The following is an 11457-nucleotide window of genomic DNA, read 5'->3' as shown; positions in this document are numbered from 1 at the left end:
AAGGGAGTTTTCTTCTTCAAAAATATTTATTTCTGTCAAAACTATAATACTTAAGTATTGTAAAAAGTTTTGAATTTCTGCAATAAGATGTTTAGGTCCGTTATATTAGTCGATTGAATTAATTTGTTTGTATTTTTTAAACACGCATTTTCTGCAGTATGGGACAAAAATACTTCACTACACTACTACAAGATGCAACTTGTTATTTTTAATGATGCCAAAGGTAAGAGAAATCGTTGATTTGTTGAAAATTTCAAAGAGCACTGTGGGAAATATCATCCGTAGCCGGAGGTCAAAAAATGAAAGTAGGATAGATTTTAAGCCCAATACTGGACGTAAAAGAATTTTAAATGAACATGACCAAAGGTGGATTCTGCTGAACCTAAGGGGAAACCTCACTATTAGCGCCCCAAAAATGGCAACTGAAGTGGATAATTATTGCGGAAAAACAGTTGATCCAAAAACCATACGCCGCGTTCTTAGAAAAAATGGCTATAACGGTAGAGTGAATAGAAAAAAAACACTCATAAAGGAAAAAAATAGAAAAAAAAGGTTAGAATTTGCTAAAACCATTAAAAACAAGCCATTGGATTTCTGGAAAACAGTCATATTTGCTGATGAGAGCAAATACAATGCATTCGGATCGGACGGACGGCCGTGGTAAAATAAGGCGCAAGGTAAATACCGAACTAAAGAAAGAAAACCTTTTACCAACCGTAAAACATAGTGGAGGTTCGGTGATGGTACGGGGCTGTATGTCGCATGCGGGGGTTGGTAATTTGGTATTTATTGAAGGGATAATGGATCGAATGGTGTATTTAGGCCTTCAAAAGCAAAATATACGACAGAGCGCCGAAAAAATGTGTATTCCAAGAACTTTTCAGTTCTATCAAGATAATGACCCAAAACATAAATCCAGCGTCGTACAGGAGTGGTTGCTTTATAATTGCCCTAAAGTCATCCAAACACCACCTCAGAACCCTGACTTAAACCTCATAGAACATTTATGGTAAATTTTGGATTGTGGAGTCAGGAAGCACATCATACAAAGCAAAACCGATCTCAAGAAAGTACTTTTGGAAGAAAGGGAAATAAGTAGTGCTTCAACCACCCAAAAGTTAGTCGAATCTATGGGAAGGCGTATAAAAGGGGTTATCGAACAGAAGGGATACCCAGCTATGTACTGAATTGAAATATTTTGTTTGTATTTATTTAACAAAACTTAACAGAATTGAATGGATATAATTATTCGTAAACAATTCATCACTAATACAATCGCAGGCAGGTTCCAACTTTAGATTTATTGTGGCACAAAAGCTGACAATATAATCGTCCTCAAAAAATGTTATGAAAATGCCAACCATAACAAAAAAGTGATACTAATAATTTAATAATCACCTTACCTAATGCAAATACATGTATTTTGATGATCAACTATCGCCTTACTCGTGGCGCATAGGAATATCACTAAGGACGGCCTACATATGCAAGTAAGTAAGAGCTACATAAAACAAGAATACAAACCTTAAAAATCTCAAAAAATCTCAGTTATCCAGTATTTTCTTTTGTAGCGGTTATTGTGTGACAAGTTGTACTTTTTAAATTACATACCTTTATGAATATGAAGTTGAACTCAATAATTTAAGCACTATATTTAGCTTAATCCAACATTAAAAAACTTATAAATATGATTGTATTGATTACTCATTTGAATATGAACATTTCCAATATTTGAAATTTTCTAATTTGACTTATAAAATGGTAAACGATTTTAAAACGAATTCCTTTTTTGTTAAAATGTTTTTTTATTTAAACTTTACAAGCTAAAACTTGAACGCATAAATATCATAGCTCAAAGCTTAATGGATAACACTGCAGGTTTGGGCATTGAAAAAAAAAATATAAAACTAAGGCGCAAACTACATTAATACCCTCCTTTCCAAGGATTTTTGTTCATAATAAAGTATAAATAATTTGTTTGTTTTTCTCTTTTAAATAATTTCTAGATAACATCGGTTTGATAAATATTGCGTGGCTTTGGTTTTGGTGATGTTCCAAGTTGATGGTAAAGTTCTATTAGTATTTCACTTTTAACTCCCGAGTATTTCTCGTATCTATCAAAGGCTGTCACGAGTAGATTTTCAACGAGATAAGTTTTGTTTTTCATAACAAAATTTGGCTAAAAGAAGAAGAGAGACAAAATAAAATACTTATTATTATCTTTTTAAAACTGGACGCATCATTTGGATTTAACTTAAACCAACGTACAATTCATACACAATAAAGAAAAAATTTTCACATTTCAAATATGTTTAACAAAATTTCAGAATTAATAAAAGTTTAGGGGTCATATTTCAAAAATTGACGGTTCAAAAAAAAAAACACTACTAAAAAAAACTTAGTAGTCATAGATTTTACTACTAGCTAAAGCTAGACAGTTTTAAAGTAAGTTGTGTTTCAAATGAAAAAGGCGTTTAAAGCCAAGGTTTTATACCGTATTCAGAATCTCCGAGAATTATATCATTTTCCTGCGTATTCTCGTTCATATATGAATATATTGTTGATCTTATCAATACCCGCGAGTCATGATCTGAGACTGACCACAGTTCATCTACAGTTATGAATTATTCAGATGCATTAATTGTTGCTTCTATATTAAGGTTAAAGAAACCTTTTCGGTTGATGTATACATCAGGAAAGCTTAAAGTTTTAAAGATAACCTTCAATATCTCGAAAAGATAAAAACAAATGAGTATTTTTTCCGATCATTTAGACTTTTCTGCTTTGATTATATGAATATGAGTCCTAGCAATAATTGTATTGGCCTAGTAGTTAATGGTTTTGCACACTTCAGTGCTTTCAACTCCAAAACATGTCCTATACCAAACTAGGTAGTGAACCGTCACTAAAAATCGACAAGAAGTTTTAGATTTGACTCTTGTCTCGTTAAATCTCTCAAACAAAATATTGAATTGGAGAGTATCAAAGAAGAACTCGTTCTCCGATCATAGATACATCCAATTCACACTTATTAAAGGGACCCCGAAATCGATCCAATTCCTGAATTATAGGAAAACAGATTTGCGACTGTGAAAAATCTGATTAAACCAGAACTTTCAGATCCGCTCTTGTGCGCTAGATCAAAAGGTCGATGAGCTTAAAGCAACCCTCAATAAAGCCGTGGAAACTGCCTGCCCCTCACTACAGTGCGGGAAAGGAAGAAACCATATTGGTGGGCTGCTGAACTAGATATACTCAGGAAAGGTTGTAGAAAGCTTTTCAATCGAGCAAAAAAGACTAGACATCCCCAAGATTGGGACTCATATAAAGAATCCCTCAAAAAGCATAAACTAGAATTGAGAATAGCCAAAAGATCCTCATGGAGATCCTTCTGTAACTCCATAGAAGAATCCTCGGAGGCATCAAGGATAAGGAAGATTCTCTCGACAAATCCAACCATGCCTAGTTGTCTTAAAAACTCAGAAGGTACATGGACTACACTATGGACTACCCACTTCCCGGATAGCTCCCAATCCGTTAATACAACAAACAGTCCTGGGTCGGGTATTAACTTAATTTTTCCTAAAGGTCTGGTTACAAAAGAAAAATTGGCATGGGCTCTGAATAGTTTCAAACCTTACAAATCTCCAGGTCTGATCAAATCGTACCAGCTGAGCTACAATATAACATTGATATAACATTGCCCATCATTGAGATGATCTTCAAAAGTTGTATAAATCTGGTCTATATACCTCAGCGATGGAGAGATGTAAAGGTAGTTTTCATTCCCAAGGCGGGCAAATGTTCGCATGTCAACCCTAAAGACCTAAGACCTATTAGCCTATCATCTTTCATTCTCAAAACTCTAAAACGATTGATCGATATCCATATATGTAACAGCATTGGTTAGAGACTATCAATGTCTCAGCATGCTTACTGCAAAGGGAAATCGGTAGAAACAGTCTTGCACACTTTGGTAAGAACTATCGAATGCTCCCTAGAGCAAAACAAAAGGAATATACTATGGTGGCCTTCCTGGATATTGAGGGCGCTTTCAACAACGTTGACACATCCGCTATCACTTCTGCTATGACTACCTTAAACGTCGAATATTCAATCTGTGAGTTGATTAATCTAATGCTTAAAAGCAGGATCATCAACTCTAGTTTGGGAGATTTTTGAACAAAAAGGTCAGTCAGTAGAGGTACTCCGCAAGGTGGTGTTCTGTCCCCTCTCCTGTGGAACATAGTGGTTAACGAACTACTAATATCCCTTGAGAGGGAAAGCTACAGAGTAGTTGCGTATGCCGATGATGTTCCTATCGCCGTTACAGGGGAACATCCTAATACACTGAAAGACCTCCTCCAAAATGCACTCAATATGCTCACTAGATGAGCTGATCACTACGGACTTAGTATTAATCCTCAAAAAACAGACCTCGTCCTTTTCACACGGAAAAACAAGATCCCAGTAATTGTACCTCCTTTAGTAAAAGGTGTACCACTAATTTTTACCAATGAAGCCAAATACCTTGGACATTGGACAAAAAATTAAGTTAGAAATCTAATATACAGGAAAGACTTAAAAAAGCTACAGCAACTCTTTTCCTTTGCAAGAAAGCCATAGGAAGCAAATGGGGTTTTCAACCTCCCATAACCTACTGGCTATACACATCGGTCATCCGACCAACACTTATGTACGGGATTGCAGTATGGTGGACTGCACTGGAGAAAGTCACATACTACGACAAACTCAGCAGAGTGCAACGCACTGCAGGTCTCTGAGAACCAAACCCTCAGCAGCGTTAGACACTCTCCTCCATCTGAAACCCCTCGATATCTTTAGTAAACAAGTGGCAGCGAGAACAGAGATAAGACTCGACGCCTCATCTCAATGGGCCAACAACAATGTGGGGCACTCCATCATTTTGAACCTCTTTGGTTGTATACCAAAGTACATAGACTACACTATTCCTAAACCCCTATTTGGAAAAAAACTTCCAGGTATCCATTCCATCCAGAGATGAATGGGAAGACAAAAAACTCCTGGATAACAAAAGCATTCATTTTTATACAGATTGATCCAAGACAAATGAGGGAGTTGTTAGTGGTGTGTACTCAGAAAAGCTTAATCTAAGCATCTCATTCCGCCTCCCTAATCATTGTAGCGTCTTTCAAGCGGAAATTTTAGCGATTCTCCTGGCTAAGAGAAAACGTGATATCAACTTCTGATATCCGCATCTTCTCTGACAGTCAGGCTGCTATTAAATCTCTTGATGATGTCTTAACCAAATCTCAAACGGCCCTCGATTGTCGATCGTCTCTTATGGAGATGGCGGAGCAATTTAACATTCACCTATGTTGGGTGTCGGGCCACATAGACGTCACGGGAAATTGTAGAGCCGACGACCTCGCTAAAAATGGAACCGTTATACCAATTTCACCTGAAAGAGAGAAGATAGGTAGATACCAACATTCGCAGCCACAGAACTCATATGGCCTTCACTGGACCTAAAACGCTCTAAAGACTTGTTATCTCAAAGCAGACTTCATATTAGCTCCCTAATAGGTGTCCTTACGGGACACTGTCTTATAGGCAGACAGGCAATATGAATTGGTGCAGCCTCAAATGACTTCTGTAGGAGCTGTATGGACGAAGAAGAAGAGGAAACAATCTCTCACCTCCTCTGCACTTGCCCTGCTCTTTCACTCAGACGCAAACTTCATCTGGGGGGCTAAAAAAAGGATTAACAAATATCTCCTTCGCTTTATAAAAAGCTCAAACCGGTTTGACTAGTGGGAAGAAACTCTCTAGATTCATGTGTTATCACAATTATTCTTTTGGCCTAAGCGTGTGGATTCTAATCATATTCCAAACTATAAATCCGGGACCACTCCAACATATCCGCATCATCTGCTCAGTCGAATTGTTTTTTCCTGAACACCGTTTATTTTAATAAATATGATTTAAAATCACGAACATAAATATAAACCCGCATAAAAGTGTTCATATATGCGTTTCGCCCCAATATAATGGTTGGGCTCCTCAGAAGATGACCATTACACCTTGTCTTGACGCATATTTTCCCGAATAAATCGAAATTCCATATAATTCGAACTACATAGAGCAAGGCAATAAAAATAGCTACAATTTATCTTCTTTGAAGACTTGTTGCAACTATATAATTCGCAGTTGCTCTCACCAAGGCAAGATATCATTAGTTATTTCCAAACATTCTTTATAAAACTTTTGACTTTCGCACGCATATAAATTCTGTCATTAGTTTAAGCTTGTATTAATCGCACAATTTAGAGCTTAGGATGGAAAAGAAGTAAAAACCACATGAATCTTGCTTAAGCTAAAATATCTATTACTAGAAAACATATTTTAGTTTCTCACTGAGCCTTGTTTTTGATCGCTCTAAACTTAGCTTTTACACAATTGAATTGTTAAATTGTTTTTTTTTTTTTTCTTAAGGTGAACATTTTAGTCTTTTCAGAATAAAAAATTGTAATATAAAAGCTTATACTTACATCAACTGTAATATCATATGCCGGTTTAATAGCATGCTGACCAATAAACAAATCCCTTAAGAGCATTTCTACACTAAGTCTCAGTGTTTCATTTTTAGCCAAAATTCCACAACTCTCAGTGAGACTTAGAAAATGTCGACAGAAGTTCACAGTTGATTGTGTTAGATTAACAAATGTGTCGCCCGTGATTTGGGATTTCATATTTATCCCCAGCTTATCCATGTCTCTTAGAAATTTTTTCACATTCGGTTTGCTTTGTAAATTATGTGGAGTCCATGTATCTTCTGTGCGTCCAATAGTTTCAAGTAGTCGCATCCGTGAATCTTCGATTATTTGATCAAGAGTATTGCGCAGCAGACCCTCGACATGATAAGACAAATCCAATCCAATTTCGGTTAGCTGATTGGAATCAAAGGAAGATTGAAATAAAAATGAAATATTTAAATAGTACAACAATCTATCTCACTATGGAACAAGGTTCTCTTATGCTTTCAACAATTTTAGCAACATTTTCCAGAAGAACACCCTTTATAAGGTAATGTTTGATTAATTGACCTGCAAAATATTGCAGCTCAGCATTGCACCAAACTATCAGAGCTGAAAATATATCAACATTTTAGATAAATGTAGAAGAATAAACAAAAACAAATTACTAACAACTAACACAAGCTGATTGCTCTCCAAAGGCTTTTAAGAACTCCGTCACTACATGCGCCATGTCGCGAAAGAAAATCTGTGAGATGTCCTGGTTTCCTCGTCTTGTTTCACGTTGCGAAGCACGTATGGTGACGGTACTTACTCTCAACAACGTTGCACAAGCTTGCCTTTCACGGCGCATTTCTACAAGTAGCTTTAATGGCTTACCAGACAATAACAACGCCAATGGCAATGATCGATTTTGACAATTGGATAGATCCTGAAGGAGCACATTAACTAAATTGGTTCGTAATTTTTTTATTTTTGCAGATATTTCGGCACAATTCCAAAACGTGTCATCTTTCTTTATGTGCTGTTCAGACTTTTGGAGGAGTGCCAAGGCATCTTCGAAATGTCGCTGAACAATGAATGCCTCAATCTCGTCTGGAGCCGATGACAGCCAATCAGGACCCCAATTTTCTTCGATGTTATTTATATTTTCGCTTGGACTTAATTTGCTGTCAACAGATTTTGTACTAAGAGATGAACTTTGTTTCTGAAGCTTTGGTGGCTGTGGAGCTGGACCTTTTTTATGAAGCTTGTTGTTGGGATTGTATTTGAAAGCAGCCTCAAATTTTTCAATCCATTCATTCTGTTTTGGTAACATAAAAGAATAGTATAAAGATTGAAATTCAATTGGGACTAAGAGAACAACTAAACAGAATCATCTTATAGTGAAGATTTTTAAGAAATACAAACCTTTCCAGCGAGTGTCACGCATTGTATTATCTTGGATCCGTCAGGCGTTATTATATTTATAGCATTTTTAACACCTTCGAGGTCTTTTATATTAATCACTGCTACTTTCCTTGGGTCATATTGAGTTACAAATTCTAGTCTCCTAGCATAGTAATTGTTAAATGGGTATTTTCAAACTTTTGTTTTTTAATTTCAATGCAATTTTATCTCACCTGTCATGTTTTACTTTGCATACAATAAGAGTATCATTAAATAGAAAGAAAAATACTCTTTGTATAGGCCTGTAGTCATTTGAATCTAATTCGATTAAGGCTCCTTCGTGCAGGAACACATTTCCTTCGAGATCACCTTTGAAGCCCTGAACTATTTCCTTAATTGTTCTAGCTGCTTGTTGACTCTTGGCATCTTCGTTATCATCGTTCAAGGCAATAGGTTCTTTGCCGCTTGACTTTTCAGCTGAACCTTCGATTAAGGATCCCAAGATATTTCTTTGTGCCAGCAGAATATGGGAAAGTTGATACATTTCCGACTCCAAATCTAATTATTAAAAGACCAAACTTATTTTTTTCGCAGAATTCAACAAAAGTAACTTCTTTTGAAGGCAAACTTACGAGAAATCTCCTTGGCAGTGTTAATAAACTGCATATAATTGGCGTAGACATGTTTTTTGAGGGTGGACGATGTCTTATCACTGTAGGCTTGAATTTTAGCTTTCCTACCTTGAAGTTCGGAAGCACCTACTGATTCTCGCACTAATGAATTTACATCTGAAATAGAAAAAAAAAATAGAACGATTGAAAAAAACAAATAATTATTATATTTAGTGAAACTTTACATTTTTCAACAATAAATTCTTTTTTATCAAATTCTCTTAAATTTGTATCCGTCATGTTTTTGTTGATTCTAAGTGGTAATGCAAAATTGCAAAATGACAAGTGGCCCAACCTCTTATTAACAAAAACAAATTTGGTGTGTTTAGAAACTTGAAACTCGCTGTCAAAAAATGTAGGGGGAAAATAGACTTGTGAAATTTGAATTTGCCAAACATGTTAACTTCATTAAAAGATTGAAAGCGCTTTCCAAATTCCATCAGAAAGATGTTATTAAGGGTATTTATGCAATATGATGAGTTTTTGTTTTTGGCAGAATGGTATAATTTGTGTTTAGACGTTTTTTAATAAATGCTAAAGTTATGTTATTTTTATATCATTCTTCAATTTTTAATTCACTTGTATTTTTGCTGTAAAATGTCAAACTAAAGTCAAAAATAACTTTTCTGAGTATGTCGGGACTACTATTCTACTATCTGCATCAAATTTATATAAATATATATTCTTTGCAAAAAATGTTTTCATGCAAATGTTGACATTTTTCACTTTTTTATATAATAAGCGCACACTCAAGGGGATAATACTACCCTTATTATGTAGACACAGTGTGAGCACTAGGAAATTAAGATGTCAAAATGGCTTTTCCCCCACTTTTATGTGAAATACCAATTACACAGTTGCATCATAATTACCTTGGGGTTTATCATCAACGAATGGATGAGAAGAGAGATTACTTGTTTGCAAGTCCAAAATCAAATTTATTTTCTTACTTAAGCTAGCCGCATGTACTCCTAGATTGAATACAAGGCATTTGAACTACGTACAATGGTTTAAACAGATACTATACAAATATGGCCGAATCACAGATTCATACTATGACAAATTCCAAATGTTACATTATTGATAGATATGAAAATAAAAATTGAATGCATTAAATCAAAAACAGCCAGCCTGAAAAAGAATAGTTTACACGAATAGGCATTAATTTTGTTTTATTTCAATGTTTGATGCATGTCATTATTTTATTACAATTTTTTATAAACGATTCTCTTTTGTAATTGACAGTAGCTCGTAGAGAACCATGACCTAGTGACACCTTTTAACAATTTCTGTGTCCGATGAAAGTCAAAGATGGAAGGGATAGTTCCTATGTCGATTCACAACGGCTAGTTTGAGAAGCACCTTTTTTCGTGGCAAAAATTACTCTTGAAATATTTGTCGATTCCTCGCAAGAGGCACTACGTTATCTATATAAAACTTCCAATGCTACGGGAAACGTAAAAAAAAAAAACAGCTCCATCATAATACGATAGATTTGTATATAAAGTTGACAATAGAATATATCAAAGGTGGAAAAGAGATATTTTGTCTTGCTTTAATATTTGTATGAATAGGTCCAGTGCAGTAAGGTCCGTTGCATGATAATTATATAGGGCGTTAGACTGTCATACCAGAGGTATTAAGGTCAATCGCTGTATATTCCATCTAGAGTTTTTCCACGGGTATTGCGTCTTGTGAGGAATTGACAAGTTCTTAAAGAGTAATTCTTGTCATGAAAAGTACTTTCTCAAATAAGCCATTCAGATTCAGTTTAAAATTGTAGGTCCTCCATCCCTGACAACAGTACCAGCACACAGGAATAGTTGAGAGTTGTAAGTGACTAGATCCTAGACTTCAACGGACTGTTGCCCCTAATTTATTTATTCTTAAATCCAGTTTTGAGGATAGTACGCAGCTGGAGCTAAAATTCAGTTTTTTTTTCTTTAAACTTTTTTTTCTTTAAACTTCAGCTAAATTTTGACAAAAGACCCTTATTCTGAAAAACGCAATTGTTCTTCTGAAAACTATCCTTCAACTTCCAAATTAAGGAATGTTGCCTCACAAGCATCATCCAATTCTTTTTCTCATCAGAACTCAATTGTTTCCTAATTTTTTTTTCGTCTGCAAAAAACTCCTCTATATCCATTTTATTTAGACACTGCACAAAATAGACACACAAAATATAATTTATTTCATGACAAAATCCTTTTAGAATGAAAACACAGTTCCACTCTAACCTAATTGAACGTAGCTATTGAAAATTTTAAGAGGGGGCTGTTTTGAGACTAATTTTGTTTTAAAGAAATCACTATTTGAAATACGTTTTTTTATTTTTTTAGCAAATAGTATATAATAAGTATATTATGTATTGTCATTTAAATTCGAAATATCATTTTTATTATTAAAACAAATTTTAAAAATACATTTTAAAGAATTTATTATTACCATACAAAACAAATGCATCACATAATAATAATAATTTAACTTTATATTTTCAACATTCCTGACAACATTACTCGCACACAGGAATGGTTGAGAGTTGTAAGTCACTAGGACCTAGTTCTCAACGGACTGCTGGGCTACCCAAATTATTTATTTATTATTATATATTTATATGTATATATATATGTTCATATATTTTTTGCTTTAAATACTCTTTCTGCATTTACAGATGATGTTTTTATTTGGTTCCGAATTTCCCAAGTTTTTACCCATTTTTAATAAATTTAGTGCAGCTATCATTTGATCGCAAGTCTCAATGTTCAGTCAATTTTATATTATCTTTAATTTTGAAAAAAAAAAACTTTTTCGGCTGAGGCACTGCTATGGGGCAAAGTAAAACAAACTTCTGTATGTTAAACTTTTTAAAAAGTAGAGGA

The 11457-nt window shown here is 34.7% G+C and overlaps 1 protein-coding gene across 1 annotated transcript; it reads right to left on the bottom strand.

Moving 5' to 3' along the window:
- Positions 1 to 1920: 1920 nt before the first annotated feature.
- Positions 1921 to 8879, bottom strand: LOC129941653 (exocyst complex component 8). Its single transcript, XM_056050345.1, has 8 exons — positions 8764 to 8879; positions 8540 to 8695; positions 8141 to 8465; positions 7929 to 8070; positions 7191 to 7821; positions 7000 to 7130; positions 6534 to 6932; positions 1921 to 2179 (listed from the first exon to the last, which is right to left on the bottom strand). Exons 1-8 carry the CDS (start codon positions 8816 to 8818, stop codon positions 2003 to 2005), a joined length of 2016 nt encoding a protein of 671 aa, XP_055906320.1. The 5' UTR covers positions 8819 to 8879; the 3' UTR covers positions 1921 to 2002.
- Positions 8880 to 11457: the final 2578 nt, after the last annotated feature.

This window comes from Eupeodes corollae, chromosome 1 (genome assembly GCF_945859685.1).
Source record: "Eupeodes corollae chromosome 1, idEupCoro1.1, whole genome shotgun sequence".
Lineage (NCBI taxonomy): Eukaryota > Metazoa > Arthropoda > Insecta > Diptera > Syrphidae > Eupeodes > Eupeodes corollae.
This window is presented reverse-complemented; position numbering and strand designations above follow the sequence as displayed.